Source organism: Colletotrichum navitas, assembly GCF_030913465.1.
Source record: "Colletotrichum navitas strain CBS 125086 chromosome Unknown LY79scaffold_196, whole genome shotgun sequence".
Lineage (NCBI taxonomy): Eukaryota > Fungi > Ascomycota > Sordariomycetes > Glomerellales > Glomerellaceae > Colletotrichum > Colletotrichum navitas.
The window spans coordinates 13,750-30,644 of record NW_026850742.1 but is presented as its reverse complement, the minus strand read 5'-3'; the positions used below and the strand labels follow the sequence as shown (position 1 = coordinate 30,644).

Here is a 16,895-nt window from a genome sequence, read left to right as displayed (position 1 = left end):
GAACACCATGGGCTCATCATGATTTTCACTCAAACATTTCTCCATGTCTGCGTCCCCAGAAGAGGATGATGGCGAGTTGATCGGGATGGGAATGGGAATGTGCCGATCATAATGGCGGTGCTGGTGATGAGGGTTTGAGGGGGGATGGAGGGAGACAACGATTGGGGATGGAAGGGAAGGGGGGAAGCGTGAGTTTGTTTGGCTTGGGGGGAAAATGTATCATACCCTGCAGTTCTTGACTCTCTATCCAGCGCAAGTTATGATGCGTTCGGAGAAGAGCTGGCTTCGCGACCTTAACGTGGTCCGCGGGTTATTTTTGTTTGGATTGACGATGGTCGCGAAAATTACAACATGACGGTCGACTGCCCGGGAAGATGGGCGAGCGAAGATTGTCTACCAAAAGAAGGGGGCAAGATGGAATGATGGATCGCTGGGGATCTGGGAGGCGACGATCAAACAGGCAAGTTAGGTGCCTTCCGTCGCCTTCAATAGTTCCAGATAATGAGGAATCAGATATGTTCAGAATATCGTCGCCAGTGGCCTTCAGACGCGTCTTCCTGTCGATTAATTTCCGTACGTCGATGGTAACTTTGGTTGATGGTGAAGGAGGAAGAAGGCAGGTTGCTGTCGTGGCAGAGGAGGAAAAGCTGGTCATTGTTTCGCAGCGCGCGGCCTGTCCCAAGGGATGGCGGGTAGGTCACTTGTGGCCGCACATTTAAGGCAAGACATGCCTTGTGGGTCCGAGCTGGAAGGGGCCAACACTTTCCAGGACGGAAGGGGCCACGGGCCTGATTCGACTTAAGTTGTGACAGGGCGGGGCCTCGTGCCTTCCAGCCTGGACCTGAGCCACAGGCTTTTGCATATACCTACAGTAGGTATCCGTACTCAGTCAGGCAGGTGCCGCAGGCCATTGAGACACCCTTTGGCACAGGTCAGGTGTCGCCGCCTTCTCTTCCCAGGTAGAGCGGTTTCATGGTTCACCGCCCATCGGAACTCGGAGACTTAGTAATGCCGGCCCATGACATCGCTCCTTACCATGCAAGGGTTCCACTCCAGCACAAGCACAGGTCAGCGGAATCATCCAGGAAATGTGGCTCGACGGCACTTTTGAGGACACCAATGCTGGAGCTGTGTACGTACCTCCAACGTACCTCGACTTGTCGCAATCGCAAATCGTCGACCTCTATCTTCCAACGCAATCGTAAATAACACTCGATTAAAGGCGCAGCATATACGCTCGATAGCTGCTACAAGCCTTGGCAGTTGTTTTATGCGACTCATCGATACGCCTCCCCTGGCAGTTCCGGCTTGCTTAAGCTAGTGACAGCTTCAAAGCTCCCCCCCCCCCCACCATCGCCATGGCAGTGAAGGGCCATTCGCTGCGCGATCGCCAGATCTGTACGTCGCATGGCCTTTGATCACTATATTCCGTACGGACGTGTATCTAACGTGCTTTAAGCTGCCCTGAAGAAGCTCCTTAGTCTGAACGACTCCTTCACCGAAAGCGACACCGATGACGCCCAAGCCAATGGTGGCGGCGTACTGGGGCCGGCCGGCGCAATTATAACTTCAGATGGCGACCCTCTCTGGAAAGTTCTTGTCTTCGACGACCTTGGCCGAGATGTCATCAGCAGTGTTCTACGTGTTAGCGATCTGCGGGCGTTGGGTATCACTATGCATATGTACGGCTAGTTATCCCCCAGGTCCAGCAATCTACTAACACACGAACAGGCATATTGGATCCTCCAGACATGCGATCCCAGACGTGCCGGTCATCTACCTAGTCGAACCGATCGCACAGAATCTTCAACACATTACCAGCGATCTCCAAAAGGGACTCTACACCCCCGCTTACCTGAACTTCCTTTCCTCCATCCCTCGACCACTGCTCGAAGACTTCGCAGAGCAGACGATAGCCGCAGGCACATCAGACAGCATTGCCAGGCTTATGGACCAGTACTTGAACTTCATCGTCGCGGAGCCGGATCTGTTCAACCTAGGGATGCAACGAGATCATACATATTGGGCGCTGAACAGCGCGACAACCAATGACGAAGAGTTGGATAGAGTGGTTGACAGGATCGTCAGCGGCTTGTTCAGTGTCATTGCCACCATGGGCGTCATTCCCATCATCCGATGCCCCAAGGGTGCCGCCGCCGAGATGATTTCAGCGAAACTCGACAGAAAGTTACGCGACCACATTCTCAACTCGAAAGAAAACCTGTTCTCCTCCAACGCCCGTCCGGCAGCTTCTGCCGGAACGCCTCAATCCCGCCCTGTGCTTATCATTCTCGACCGCAATGTCGACTTAATACCTATGCTTTCCCATTCCTGGACCTACCAATCGCTGGTCCACGATGTTTTGAATATGAAATTGAACCGAATTACGATAGAAACACCCATAGACGAGAACAACCCCGCCAAAGGGTCCACTAAGAAGGCCTATGACTTGACGGCGAGCGACTTCTTCTGGACCAAGAACGCGGCTGTGCCATTCCCACAAGTAGCGGAGGACATTGACGCCGAGCTGACGAGATACAAGGAGGACGCAGCAGCAGTGACCAAGAAGACTGGAGTGACGGACCTCGAGGATCTGCAGAACGACACAAGCGCTAGCGCGCAACACCTGAAGGCAGCCATCACTCTCCTGCCAGAGCTGCGCGAGCGCAAAGCGGTGCTCGACATGCACATGAACATCTTGGCAGCGCTCTTGACGGGCATCAAGAACCGCCAATTAGACAACTTCTTCCAAATCGAGGAAGGCGTCATGAGGCAAACCAAGGCGCAAATACTGGAGCTCATCAAAGACGGCACCAAGGGTGAAGAACCGGTCGACAAGCTAAGATTATTTGTCATCTGGTACCTTAGCACCGAACAAGAAGTCAGTCGGTCAGAATGGGAGGGATTCGAGAAGGCCTTGACCGAGTGCGGCGCAGACACAACCTCCCTCCCGTACATCCGACAGTGAGTACTCGTGCAGCAAGAAAAAGAACAGTAAAAAGACACATCACTGACAAACATTCTCAGAGTCCGTGCTACGACCAAGATGACCCAGCTCACTACTATCTCCAACCCCAACACGAACCAGGCGGGGTCCTCGGATATATTTGGCCGCTTCTCGTCCATCTCTAACCGCCTTACCGACCGCCTCAAGGAGACGGGGGTTCCCACTGGCCTATCCTCGAACTTCGAGTCCCTCATTGGTGGCATCAAGAACTTTCTTCCCGCCAACCGCGACCTGACCATTACCAAGATAGTCGAGTCCATCATGGACCCCTCCGCTGCCGCGAGCTCCGCCATCGCCAAGACGGAGAACTACCTCTACTTCGACCCCCGCTCCGCCAACGCCCGCGGTACTATGCCGCCGCCGAGTGCCATCCGCGCCGGTACCGGAGGCTCGTTGGCGCCCGGCGGTCTTCCGGGCCAAGGGGCTGGCGGCCAGACCGTGGGCACCGGCGCCAGCTTCGGCCAGCGACGCCAGGGATTCTCCGAGGCCGTCGTGTTTACCGTGGGCGGCGGCAGCATGGACGAGTACGGCAACCTTCAAGAGTGGGTCGAGCGGACGGGCGGCGACCGCGCCAAGCGGCGGGTCGTCTACGGCAGCACGGAGATGCTCAACGCCGAGGAGTTTATCAAACAGGAGCTGGAGAGGCTCGGCAAGGAAGTGGCTTCGTAGCGCGGGTCCGGTGTTCAAGTGCCGGCTTTTGTTGCTGGTTAGGTATGCCAGGTATATCAGTCGCGAACTGGAAAAGGAAGAGAGACGGAGAGTAAATACGATTCCCAATCTAGTTGATGTGCATCGCTCCCGTTTCCCCATGGTTTGACTGTATCGATTCATCATCGTGGCGAAGACCCGTCAACGGTTCGTGTAAGAGCGTTTGAGCCCGTAACATGGTACTCTTCTGCATACAATCAATCCAGTCATGGCCGTCAGTTGGCCGCCCGGCTCACGACCCCGTCGGGGAAGGAAGACAGCCAACCAACCAGCCAATTAATGGGAAGCTGTCAGCCGCCTTTTCCTCTGGAAAGGTACGACGCAACATGCAATATTGATTCCGACCCCGTTCGACGCTCCGTCACACACAGAAATCGTCAAATTTGGCACGTCGTGTAAGGCTTTTGTGTCTCTGTAGATTGTTGGTCTCATTTCATCATCTCCTCAAGAGGCTGCCCCGTCTAGTTAAATAAAAAAAAAGTCCCTCCCAATAACCAAGTTGCGAACCAACCCCCCTGTCCCCTTCCCGTTGCAAGTGCCAACTACCTAATATGCTCCGTCGCCCATCAAGGGCGAATTGAGGGACAAAGGATCGAACGGCGTGCCAGAAGAAGAGAAACTCGAACGGATGTTTCCATGTGATATCAGAAAAGCCAAAACGCAACAAAACGTCGGGGTGGAGAAGGGAGGTGCGTGCAGATTGGCAAAGGAGGAAAAGAACCAACGCAAGCATGATCCAGGAACGCGTAAAAGAAACAAAAAAAAGAAAAGTCATTAGATTTACATCCAACCACCACCCCCCGTGGTCTTACTCCAAACATCAGGAGAGCTGAAAACTCCCAAAAGTCGTGTTCACCGTCCACCGAGCCCTTCCCTCCGGAAAGAGGCGGGTATAATGCTTACAATAGAAATCGTCATAAAACACCGAAAAGGCGAAGAACAAGCGTTCCTTCGTCGGCAGGTCGATTGTCTCCTCAAGGCGACTAAACACCTCTAAACATACGGACCACAAGGAACCACATGGCACCGATGAACTTGAACGACGACAGACCAGCGACAGACCAGAGTACTACCGACATGTAGATGTTGGCACGGCCATCAACGTCGCCAGTACTGTTTGCAGCGGGGTTTATCCTCTCCAGACCTGCGGCACTGAGGACGACGGCAGCAAGACCAAAGTTGGAAATCATCCAAGCCAACACGACGACGGAACGGACACCGCGGTAGTAGTCCATCTGAGCCTCGGCCAGCTGCGACTCGGTCGGCGCCTTGACCTCCTTCACGAACTTGGTGCTGAAGACGGCAAGTTCACGTTCGTACTGTGCGTTGAGATCGGCCTCGTCTGGGAGATCCGTCTTTCCGGAACCGTCCTTGGTACTGACCGTGGGCAGCTTCTCGGCCTTGTCGTCACCCTTTGTACCCCAAGAAATGTCGTGAGTGTTGCAGAACGCGTAGACGTTGAGAATGTTGGTGTAGGTGGGCGTCAGAAGCATGTACTGAGCGAAAGACGTGATCATGTGCCAAGGGTCGAACATCAGCAGCGAGGCAATCAGCCAAATGCCGTAAGTCGACATGACGGAGATGATGAGAGTGTAGAAGACGGGATTCTTGAAGAGATCGGATATATTGAAACCATTGGAGTCGTTGACGTCAGCGATGATAGCTTTGACGGCGATGAAAACGGCGGCAAACAACAGGTAGCTGCAAAATATTAGCTGAAGACCAGCAAGTCGAGGCAAACAGACTCACATCATTATAAAGGCCCAGAAGTAAACCATCGTGATGTAGTACGGCCCCGAACCGGCTGGGCGATTGCCCATGGCAAGAACGAAACACGTTATCAGAGCAATACCGTATACCCAAGTAAAGACGACACCAAGAATCTCGCCGGTTCTACCAAGCAAGTTGTCGTCGCCCAAACTTGTCGTCAGGATTTTGAAAACCAGGAAGAAGTTACCGATAGCGAACCAGGCGAAAATGAGGTTGATCGTGTTGAAGACGAACTCCAAGAAGAACATCAGCTTTCGCAGCATGGAGTGATCGGACCGGAAGAACTCGTAGAAGTGGGCGATAGCGTAGATACCAGCGAAGAAAGAACCATTCAACCAACGACGACGTTGGAGGACCAATTCAGTGACAGTGTCCGGCACGTCAGTCTCGCCAGTAGCGGACTTGACATACTGAAGGATCCAATGGCAGTTACGCTTGGTGACAAGCTCGAAGCACAGAATACGATCCTCGGCGAGATACATGTTGGACGTGAAGATGCCAGCACCAGCACCCTCGAGCTTCTCGCCGGCAAAGTACTTCTCCAACGGACCCTGGCCGTTCTTGTCGTTCTGCAGGGCAACGTAGCGGTAGGCGGAGAAGGCTCCGGGCAACACGGAAATGAAGCCAAAGGCAGATTCCAGGGGCTTGTCGAGAATGTTGCTCATCTTGTACTCGAAGTTCTGCGTCGCGACCAGGGGGTTGAGGAGGTGCTTTCCACCGGTTCCCAACATGGCCTTGATTTCGCCGCAAGCGCCGGCACACATGGGCTCAAGGTCAAATGCCTTCCATAGGTGGTAGATCGAGTTGCCACCAGGCTTAGTACCAGCATCGATGAGAACACAGATGTTGGGATCGAGAACGCGACCGAATGCCTGGAAGAACCACCTGTGAGAGTTGATCTTCTTCTGGTTCTTTTCCTTCAAGCAGAACAACATCTGGACGGGTTGCTGCTTGGGGACCAACGTCACGACGTCGTTCTTGATCGTCATTCCGACCTGGGACGTGTACTCGTAAATGTGGGCCGTAACATCTTTGCCGTTGACTTGCTGCTTGGCAATACCCTCTTGATAGACGCCCATACCGGCCAGCAGAGCTCTGGTTCTCGGGTTGATCTTGGCACGACCGTCACTGACGACGCAGACGACAATCTTCTTCCATGCATCCTTGCCCCATGTCTTGCTCTCCTTGCGGTTGCACATGTACTCGACGTTCTTGAGAACACCAATCATTGTTCGCGCAAACAGAATTTCATCCTCGTTGTACATGGTCACTACGATAAAGAGCTCCGTGTGCCTGGGCTTGGAGAAGAGCTTTTGTCGTAGCGTGAAGTTGTCATCGTAGAAGTAATTCGGGTCGCAAGTGGCCGCCGTGTAGCGCATGTGGGTGAACTCATCGCGCTCGCCGTGGGGGATCTGGTTGAGTAGTCTGGGGGGGACGGGGCAGTCAAGGACCAAGTTTCCGCGGTACAGCAGCACCTGCTTGACGGTCTTCCACCTCTTGAGGCCGCCGGCGGGCTGCGGTGTTGGGTTGTCCTGGTATCCGTCGTTGGTGTCTTGGTGAGGCAGCATCGGCCTGTTGTCGTCATACTCGCTGTAACTGGTGGGCTGGTCATAGGGCACCGAGGGATCGTGGGGTGAAGGCTCATAAGGCTGGTTGTAGTAGGCGTCGTGATGCGCCTCCGGGTTGACACCATAGTCACCGTGGTTGACGGGTGTATCGTATCCGCTCAGGTTGCTGACAGAGTGCTAGTAGCGGGAGCGATTAGCAGTTGGGCAGGCGAGAGGCGTTGGAACGACTTACCGCTGCATTCAACGGTAGTTGGTCACTAGGCGTGCCAAAACGAGCTGGCGGTCCCATGGGGACATCGAGCTGCTGGTGGGGGCTGGTATGGCCGTAAGGGTCATGTTGGGGCGGAGGCTGGTAAGCAGCGTTGTTGAAGGGGTTGTCCTCCAACTGGTAGCCATGTTGAAGCGGCTGGCCTGGAGAAGGCGTGCGATGGTACCTGGGGTCCATGCGGTCGTTGTAATAATCGTCGTCTGTAGGAGGCAGAATGTTAGATTCGCTGTCTGGCCAAGTCACCGAGACGTGGGAGGATATGCGTCAAGGAAGCGGGAAAGAAAAGATTGTATGTAGGAGGGGAAGAGAAGAAGGTTGCGCCACGAAGTTGCGTATTCGTACTCCTGAACAGCAGGCAAACCAGCTCTTTGACAAAAGGCAGTGCGGTTGGGACGGAATTGCAGGATGGTTAAACCAGACAGACACCAGGTTGCGTTCGCAGACGGACCCAGTCGGGGCTTTGTGCGGGAAGGAGAGGGAGGGGGGGATTTGGGATAAGTGACACCAGGGAATAGAGGGACACCATGGAACTTGCCTAAACGATTATACGACATGGTTGAGATGGTATTGAGGGGTTCAATCAAAAGAACGGGTGCCCGATGTTTGTGACTAGGAGAGTCTATGGGTGGATATGAGGATGGATCAGGTAGGCGATCCGCGTCCCTCGGGGAGAGCGGTATGTGTGTTTCTAGGTTTTGGCTGTGTAGCGGATGCGCCGTGCTGTGCAGAAAGGTAGTGGCCACTTAGGAGCGTCGTTGTGTGGGCACCTGTGTGTCGCGAGATGAGAGGCAATAAGGGACGTCGAGATGGAAAGTGGATAGATAGGATGGGAGAGAGTTGGGACTGTTTGGATCCAGACCAGGTCGCAAAGTCGCAGTCGCAGTCGCAGTCGCAGTCGCAGGCGTCGGGGGTCGGTCTTGTCGGCGGGTTCAACCTCAGCTGAGCCCCTGTTACTTGTTTCCCCCTTCCGCGACGATACCTTGCTGATACCTTTGGCAACGTGCCAGAAGGTAAGTAGGGCCTTTCTTTTTTTCCTTTTTTTTCTCTTCTTTCTTTCCCCTTCTTTTCCTTCCTTGCTCGTGCTTACCCTTCTTTTGCAAGGCAAGCTAGGTAAGCAGGGAGGTGGCCCGTTGCGCGGTTGTGTGTGTACGTCCTGGTCCTGGCAATAACGGAATGCGCAGCGGCGTCTGCGGTATGGTATACTTGCAGGACAGTAATGGGCGCGAGCGCGGGTCGGTGCTTAACTCAATGCGCCTGACGGGTTTCGAGGCTGATGGAGGAGTGGGAGAGGGTGAGAAGAAGGGATGTGTTCGGTCAAATTTGGGAGAGAAGGTCAGGGAGGAGAGTGTCGCTCAAGAAGTTGGGTAGGCGCGGTTTCAAGCTGATTGAGCCCGTAGCAGGATGGCCAGGACGGGGGGGGAATGTATTTGCTACAGGGGTAGCGATGGTTGTGGGAGCGACCACAGTACAGGGTTTCGTTGCGCAGCAGCGAGCAGGAGCAGCTCCACGTCTGACTAAGGGATCTTCCTTTACTCCTTCCCCTTTCCTTCCCTCCTTCTTTGCTTCCTTGCTTTCTTCCCCCAGCCTACCTACGATGCACATCGTCTATGTGGTTTACGTACTCTGTACAGAGTACAAAGGTACATTCGCTACATATATGCTACCTACCTAGGTAAGTGCCTTCCTAGGCATTTAAGTACGCCGGGTGGATGAGGTGGACTGCATCATGAGGTAAGTAGAAAAGATCCGCAGGGTCGCGATCTACACTACCCAGACAGTTAGTGCTATCCGTCCAAGTTGGCGGTGTCCCCTCACTGCGCCAAGCACGCGTTATAGACCGAGGTTGAGTTATCGCGTTTCAGACATTCTGGCGTGGCGCGGCATCTCCAAGCTTCTGGGTTCTTAGGGTTGAAGACGGAACAAGATTGGTCACTCAGAAGCTACCGGTAGAGGCATTGTGCTTCTGCCAGGTAGGTACTGTGTACTTGACACGTAACACGCCCTTCGCAAGGAAAGAAGATGTTCTGGCTTCCAGCTTCCAGAAGAATGATTTGTTTGCCTTGGGGTTAGAGGGAGGAACCCGTCAATACTTGCCCACATATAAAAGTAGTATGGGTGGGTAGGTAGGTGGTAGTTTAAAAGCCATCAACATGTACATCAACCAGCTTCTGCTCTTGGTCGGCGCAATTCAGGGGTGCCGGGTGACGTCGCCAGGGCCCCATCCCAGACAGCCAAAAGCCAACAGCCATCGGGGAAGGGTATACGCGTATATGAAGTGCGTGACCAGCCTAGCGGGGAGGTTTTAGAGGGATGGGGGCCACCAACATGGCAGCCCTGGCTGAGCAAGGGCAGACCACCGCTGAGTCCCTAGATCAAGCCACATGAGGGGGGACTACCTACACATGTCAGGCCTGTTCACCTGCTGCAGGATAATTGTCCGTCCATCTGTCAATCGCAATGACAGTCGATCCGAGAACAGCTCAGCAACGCATCTACCGGAGCCCTCTATCGTGTACAGTACCTATTTCCCCCCCTCCCTCGTACCCGCGACGGTCGCAAGAGGGTTGTTGCCCATTCGATGTCGTGGTTCCCGTTGTCGCATGCACTGCTAGGGTCCCGTTGTTTGATTGAGCAAGGAGGAGACGGCCTCGCTTGGGGTTGGACTGGGGGTCTGTAACTTTCCGAGCCACTGATATAGAGTAACGGGCGCCGTTCTTTGATGACAGGGGATGGTCTGAGGGCCAGTAAGGTTGATTGAGAGGCCAGCAGTTTATGGCCAGAGCAAGAGAGCAAAGCCAAAGGTTGCGAGTACATAGTTGTGCAGCATGCAATTCTTTCTCGCAGTGCACACTAGTGCCTCTAAAAATAAAACTCCAAATGCTGTGTACCGGCTGTTGTATGTACAAACACAAACATCGTACAAGGGAAACAAATGGTGTAGAAACAGGAGCGGTAGAGAGAGGCAAGTACGTAGATGCCTAGGTAGCTACGTATGTACAAGTATCGGTTCAACGCCACACTTGTTCACAGGTGACGACGCCTTTAACCCGCATTCCCGCCACGTCTCCACCGTCTCAAATGCTCAGCCTCCTTCACTCTCTCGACTCGCACTTCACTTGTACTTGTAATTCTGCCGCGGAATCTGAGAACTGCCTCCTGTTGAACAACCACCAACCCGAACCAGGCTTAGGACTGCCGCCGCACCCATGGAGTTCACAACCACTTGTGCTCCCCGCCATTGGGGCTGAATCGCCTCAATCTGGTTCCAGGACTCCTCCCTAAACCCTGTTGCGGCGCACTTCGCCCCTCTCCTCCTCGGTAGAAACGCACATCCTTCAGCCATCCCAGTAACGCCAGCTTCCAAACAACGTCGGCAGTGGTCTCATATTGACTCCCGTGGCACTTGCGGTTTTGGCTGGCCTTCATAATATCGTCATTGTCAGTGGTCACAAAGCACGGGCGATGACCGATCCTTCCCCAGCCTTGCTTTTGGGGGCAATAAACTTGGCTTCATGTCATCGACGACAATCCATCCGATGTTGCTTCTCAAACTCAAATGAATCCGAACTCCACGAGCACACCACATCACACCACACCACCACTCTTCCTGAATTTTAGCCCAGGCTCCCTCTGCAAATCTGTGGGGGGCGGGTGTTGGTTTCTCCCGGTACCTTCCTTGGAGTTTGTGGCGGCCTCAATGTAAAGTTATGGCATCAACGGATCTAACGGAACTGCGGTGTGCAGTGGTGCCAAGTGCGTGGTTCACACTCTCTCCGTTGTCAAGTTTATTCATCTCTTGTTGTGTGCTGAGCTTATGCTGCGGCTGGGTCTACGCATCACGTCTCTATCAAGACCGGCAAGTCTGGCGTCCGTATCGCTTGAACGCTAAGCTCCGGCTGAGTCGAGCAAAGCCACAATTGGCCGTTTCGGCACCGTGGTTGCCCTCAACTACAAACTGCGAGGTGCCTCGGTAGAACTGCAAACAACGTGCCATGGGCTGTCACCAGGCCGATAGTCCATCAAGTCGTTTCGGTTGCAAAATGTGGTGCCACTGCGAACATGAGGAGAACTCTTCAGAAACCAATGCTAGCCAGGACCGTCGATGGTTGTGCTCCAAATCTTTTGATTTATGGGATCGCTACCAAGGCTACTGAAATACTGCACTGGCCACATACGGTATAATTTCCAAATACGCGGTCTTGCTGAAGGGAATGTTTCAAGAGACCAACCATCTGCATTGATCTTTCGTAGCCCGCGGAAGGAAAGCAGCTCTAAAATGGCAGCGACATCTTGAAATCGGACCAAGCCATGCAACCATCACAGACTCAGTTCTGATATTGAATACCAATTTACCACGACTTTCTCCATGCCACCTCGTACGGCAAGCAGTGCGCACGCCGAATGACCCCGTGGCCATCCTCTGCGGCTATAGGTGGCTCAGCCGGCCCGGAAGGGATGCGACCCCTTTGGCGAGGCACGACGTCTCGTCTAGGCATCCGCTAAGAACGAGGACGACGCCGTTGACGACGCCGGCACCAGCTTGTCGGCCGAAGGTACCCACACGTTCAACCTCCCCAATGGCACCTTACGCAACCTCTCTGCAAACGGCCATACAACATCCACTGGCGGGACGGCTGAGGACGACGACGTGGACGTCGTCGTCACCCACGACCCGCCGTAAGACGTCCTCGCTCGCACCGCCACGCGGGCCAAGCCGCGCTTGCACTGCTTCGAGCATGCATATCGGGGCTGAGAGGCGCGAGGCGAGCGTGGTCGGCGGGGGGGGGGGGGGGGGGGGGGGGGGCAAACGCGCGCGTTCCATCCCGAAGCTTCTAGCCACGACCGGCTGATGCCGGGGCGGTCTGACAAGTCTGGTTTGGTTGAGGAGAGAGAAAGGCGGGAAGCCGGAGGCCTGTACGGCGGAGGAGGCAACATACATCTTCGCACAGTGCAGGAGATGGAGGACCTTTCGCCGAAGGGCGAGCAGACTACTATGTAGACTCTATTTCGTCGATGCTCCTTTCGAGATGATGAGGATCGGCCACGGCGCTTGCCGTTGGATTGTCGACACCAAGCTTCCCTAGACCTGCGACGCTGCTACAGAGTTTGGCGCAGAGAAGCCCCCCCTGCCCCCGAGACCCCGAGGAGGTGGTGAAGAGAGATTGGCTTCTGGAAGCAGGGATTTGAGATCGCGGGACGGTTGCGTCCAGGGAAAAAAATTGGGTGACATCTCGGCGAAATACGAAACATGGGAGAGGATTTGGAGGCTTGACCCACCGCAATTAAACGCGGAATGAAACGGCGCAGAACGGCACAAGCGGATCATCTGGGCCCCTCCAAATGAACGTCGGCGCTCAGGCTGATATCGGATCCAAACGCGATATACAGCCTAAAGCTAAGGAACCCATTAAGGGAGGGGGATCCGAATGGCGTGAACCCTACTCAGAAGGAGATGACACGTATTTCCTTTGTTGTGGGTTGCAAGCGATTGCCATCGGTAGCTGCTCCTGGAATGAAGATACCCTAACCGGTGCTGCAGTGTGTCGGCCAACCAGCGGGCACAAAGGGCCAGACGCACGATTAAGATCCTTCACTTGCGCTCGGCGGATGCAGGGTCCTTGTCCCTCTCACTCTATCTGCCCTCGGAATCGGTGTCCACCTGCAATGATCTCCGGCCGGGGGGGAATCCTTTGTTTGTTCCCACACTTGCTCCGTCGACCCACTCCGAGACGGGCTGGAGACCCTCCGGGATCCTGCGGACCGCGTCGGCGATTTCGAATACAGGGGAACAGCGCAAACGACTGTTTGAAAGGACTGTTCGGGTGTAAAAGTGGACGTGGTTTGTCCGCGGTTGAACGAGGTCGCCCGTGGTGTCTGTCTAGTCGCTTAGGATGATGCGAGGCAGCGCTGTTCGGGTTTTACAACCAGACGGCTACCACCGTCCCAATCTGACGATACGTTCTTGCCAGTAAGTCTTGTTTGAACCGGAGCCTGGACGCCTGTGATACTCACGACAGTCGACATGTCGTTCCTCCGCTTCTTGGCGTGTCTCTCATATCGAAACCTAAGCAAGGCGTTAAGTGGAGGCACAGAACCAAGCTTGTCCTCGGATCAATGACTTGGCATCCTCGAATGTGTTGCTGTGACTGCTTTCCACATCGAGCGACAATCAGAGAGAATACATGTCTGCGAGTATTAGTCATGGATTCTCAAATTTGATTTGTGAGCAGCTGCAAACGCTACTTGGCCTCCTCCATGGGACACCCGACCCACCGGGTTGCTTGATCGAGAAGGATCAATAAGATAACAACATGGACATGGACCAAAAACGTGGGGGGGGGGCTTCGAATTATCAGAGGGACCCCATGTTTTGAATTGTCGTGGCACTGAACGATCTGTCGCTTGCTGTTTGGTTGATGGACCCCGATCCTTGATCAATATGTTTCTGTGTCATGCATTACTCTTGATTTCGAATCCCCCTTGACGCTTCCAGAGGTCAAAATTTCGCGAGAAACCTATATAATCAGTGGCTACTCGTGAGATAATTACCCCGTCAGGAGATCTTACGATATCTACCACGACTAGTCCGACAGGTACCGTTCTAGGTTGCAATATACTAGTCGATGCATGACAGCCCATGACCCAAGCTTCAGCTTGTTTCTGGGACGGAATTTCATATTCAAGTATCTACCGACCCTACGTATGTGAGTTGATTTCTTAGACCTCTCACTGCTTTTGCTGCCTGCAGGAGTGTTCTGCAGTCTTCCAGGGACGGCAGATGTATATCACGGCCCACCAGAGGCTGTTTCTTTGTTTTAGCTATTGATAGAGACAAGTACCCTCTTTGCTGGGAAGAGGGAATCAAGATTGTATCTTCTCAATTCTTCTATGGGAAAACCACTTCGTATGGACTACACTGGCTGATATCGATATGATCCTTGGGTGTGCATGGAACAAACCACAAGATAGAACCGCTGGATCACAAGGAATTACCGAGAAAGAGTTTTGTCTAAACTTATCCCTTTATGGGAAAGGGTGGTTTTTTGAAGAAGACCATATTCGAAAAATGATTCAGGTACCTTTCTTAGCAATTTCCCCAAAAGTAGACGCCATATATTCTTTTCAAAATACCGTATACCCGTGAACCTATGATTACATTTATCCTAAGAGCCTTCCATCATAATATCTGGTGCCTAGAAGCCTGTCGTCTGGAAGCCATGGGTTATAAGAACCACTTTACGTGGTCGCCCGCCAAACCTTCACGTACATGCCGTCTCCGCGGTATCTAGGGCCAATAATATGAGGACAACGGTTATAGTCATCGTCGCTAGACTCTTACAACCCCGTACCGACTGGTGCCTAGCTTACTAGGACTTTGAGCGATAATCTAATGGAAGAATGAGAGGTAACAGAATGACTTTCCCTAGGTCATAATGATATCTGTCCCTGAGAACAAGGTTCTCTTCCCAATGGTAGGCGGGGCTATTCCGGTATTTATACAGCGGCGCAAGCAAGGTCGGAATCTAGACAAGTTTATTCGTGCAATTGGAATCTCGCCAACCCCTCATAACCTCACAAGGCAAATCACAAAGCTTGGTAGAAAAATTTCAATTCGAATTCGAGCCAGTTAGCTATCGCGCTCTGTCATACGCGCCGAATTGGTATCCCGTCGTCTCCCATCATACATCCATCCTGTTGATCGTGGCCAGGAGAAAGCAGCAACTAATTACGTGGAAACTTTTCTTGGAAAAAAAAAAAAAAAGAAAGAAACTTAACCATACCCCGAGTTTCTTCAAGTGGAATCGGGCCCCAAGCTCGAACTCATAGTCGCACTCGAAGCAGCGGAGGTGCACATCTCGCCACCCAAGCTCGGAGCCTACTCCGACCCCTCGTCACTGGTAGCCTCAATGTTGGACTTCTTGACCTTTGGCTTCTCCTTGGTTGGCTTCTCCTGAGACTCGACTGCGGTGGGCGCGCCGCCATCCTCCTCGACATCCTCGACATCGTGGCCCATGGCGCGGAGCTTCTCGCTGATAGCTGGAATGGCCTTGACCAGGGCCTCGTACTGGGCTATGTTGAGGGAGATGCCTTTCTTGCCAGGCAGCATGTCACCATCCTTTTCGTAAAACTCGCGGATGTTGATAAAAGTGTTGTTCTTGAACTGCGAGACGCCGACGCGGCGCTTGTTGGAGAGCTATTGGAAGGGAGCCATCAGCACCCATTGGCCGGGAGAGTCGAGGACCAGACGAAAAGTGAACAAGAAGAAAGGATTGCTTACGTCCCAGTAGGGATTACCCTCCTTGTCGACACCGCTCGAGCTGCCTTCAGCGTTGGACATCTTGCTCTTCTTGGTGGGTTTGGCGACGACCCCGTCCTCGGAGTCGCTACGCGAGTCGCGCGGGGCACCGCGCTTGGTACCCTTCGAGAACGGCATTGTTCGCTGGGGCGGAAGTTGGCAGCTGCGCTTGCGTTAAATGGCTTGGTTCTCAGAATCAATCTGTGGCTTGGTTTCTGGTTCCCGAGTCGCAGAACCCCTAGGTGATCGGTTGCGTGCACAGTGAGTTGTCAACCACTTGGCAGGCGCGTTGTGGTCGGTCGAGTAAAGTAGTTCGTCGCGACTTCTCCAGATGACGTAATCGGGGAAACGCCAGACCATGTGACGAAGACTCACGTGATTCTGTTTGTCCATTCTGCCGCAATTTGGTCACTGATGAAGTGGTATGTGAAGATACATGTCGCGCGCCCCCCCCCCCCCCCCTACCTCTGCAAGGAACATCGTCGTTTTGCCTCAACTCGAGAGCTCACTCAATAATTAGCCGGCCCCTTGACCTAGAAACAACTATTACTTGAGGTTTGTATCAACCCCGCATCCGTTCAGCATCTCATTTCCTCTGAGGAGAGAGTATCCGTTTGCCTTTTTTTCTTTTAGCCCCTTCGATCTGGTACAGTTCCGCAACCGAAATCAATAAAGAAGTGCACTCAAGGGTGTAAAGAAATACCTCCCACAAACAGAATGGGGGAGTTTGTATTTTATTTCATCTCATTTTGTTTTAGCATGATGGTACACTGTAACACAGTAGGGAGGACGTTCGGTTGCAGGGGCTCTGTCACTAAAATTAGTAGATTGGAGCTGGACCACGAGCTGAATTCCCATTCCTGGTGTGTTATCCTGCCACACAAACTCCACCTAAAAGAGACGTCAACAAGAATTCATTGCCGTCCTTTCCCCATTCCCCAATCCCCATTCGCGCTTAGGCCCCTTTTAGAACGACATCTGATCTGTTCCACCGGGATCAGTCGATGCACGCCTTTTTTTCCGACTCAACTTTCCGAAACACTACTGGTGTAGCGTGTGGCTGACAAGAACCACCCGGAAGAGACGGACAGCCTGTCCTCTGCCTCTATTTTCTCCCTTCTCTTTCTCCAGACTTGCGTTTGCAGCTTGCAGCTAAGGTACACCGCCGACTGCTATATACACTGTTTTAAAACTTATACCTCGATCAAAACTCGCTTGTTATTTCCGCTTGACTCGATCAATGCACGCTTTGTTGTCTTGGCCGCCAGCACCAGGGAT

At 53.4% G+C, this 16,895-nt stretch overlaps 6 protein-coding genes across 6 annotated transcripts; 4 read left to right on the top strand and 2 right to left on the bottom strand.

Annotated features, from left to right (window-relative positions):
- Positions 1 to 1,313: 1,313 nt before the first annotated feature.
- LY79DRAFT_573389 (Sec1 family protein) lies at positions 1,314 to 3,966 on the top strand. The gene is made up of 4 exons (XM_060559466.1): positions 1,314 to 1,398; positions 1,460 to 1,682; positions 1,732 to 2,964; positions 3,028 to 3,966. The coding sequence occupies exons 1-4, from the start codon at positions 1,359 to 1,361 to the stop codon at positions 3,674 to 3,676; spliced, it is 2,145 nt and encodes a 714-aa protein (XP_060407054.1). The 5' UTR covers positions 1,314 to 1,358; the 3' UTR covers positions 3,677 to 3,966.
- Positions 3,967 to 4,698: 732 nt separating this feature from the next.
- LY79DRAFT_530265 (chitin synthase I) lies at positions 4,699 to 7,498 on the bottom strand (the record flags this gene model as incomplete). Its single annotated transcript, XM_060556165.1, has 3 exons — positions 4,699 to 5,416; positions 5,465 to 7,230; positions 7,286 to 7,498. 3 exons carry the CDS (start codon positions 7,496 to 7,498, stop codon positions 4,699 to 4,701), a joined length of 2,697 nt encoding a protein of 898 aa, XP_060407053.1.
- A 996-nt stretch (positions 7,499 to 8,494) lies between these two features.
- Positions 8,495 to 8,689, top strand: LY79DRAFT_595270 (uncharacterized protein; the record flags this gene model as incomplete). The annotated part of the gene is made up of 1 exon (XM_060561759.1): positions 8,495 to 8,689. The coding sequence occupies one exon, from the start codon at positions 8,495 to 8,497 to the stop codon at positions 8,687 to 8,689; it is 195 nt and encodes a 64-aa protein (XP_060407052.1).
- Positions 8,690 to 12,490: 3,801 nt separating this feature from the next.
- On the top strand, positions 12,491 to 13,467 carry LY79DRAFT_136641 (uncharacterized protein). Its single transcript, XM_060550914.1, has one exon. It carries the CDS (start codon positions 12,662 to 12,664, stop codon positions 13,214 to 13,216), a length of 555 nt encoding a protein of 184 aa, XP_060407051.1. The 5' UTR covers positions 12,491 to 12,661; the 3' UTR covers positions 13,217 to 13,467.
- A 1,409-nt stretch (positions 13,468 to 14,876) lies between these two features.
- On the bottom strand, positions 14,877 to 15,912 carry LY79DRAFT_573383 (transcriptional Coactivator p15). The gene is made up of 2 exons (XM_060559465.1): positions 15,600 to 15,912; positions 14,877 to 15,515 (listed from the first exon to the last, which is right to left on the bottom strand). The coding sequence occupies exons 1-2, from the start codon at positions 15,753 to 15,755 to the stop codon at positions 15,198 to 15,200; spliced, it is 474 nt and encodes a 157-aa protein (XP_060407050.1). The 5' UTR covers positions 15,756 to 15,912; the 3' UTR covers positions 14,877 to 15,197.
- Positions 15,913 to 16,253: 341 nt separating this feature from the next.
- Positions 16,254 to 16,807, top strand: LY79DRAFT_136606 (uncharacterized protein). The gene has a single exon (XM_060550913.1). It carries the CDS (start codon positions 16,335 to 16,337, stop codon positions 16,668 to 16,670), a length of 336 nt encoding a protein of 111 aa, XP_060407049.1. The 5' UTR covers positions 16,254 to 16,334; the 3' UTR covers positions 16,671 to 16,807.
- Positions 16,808 to 16,895: the final 88 nt, after the last annotated feature.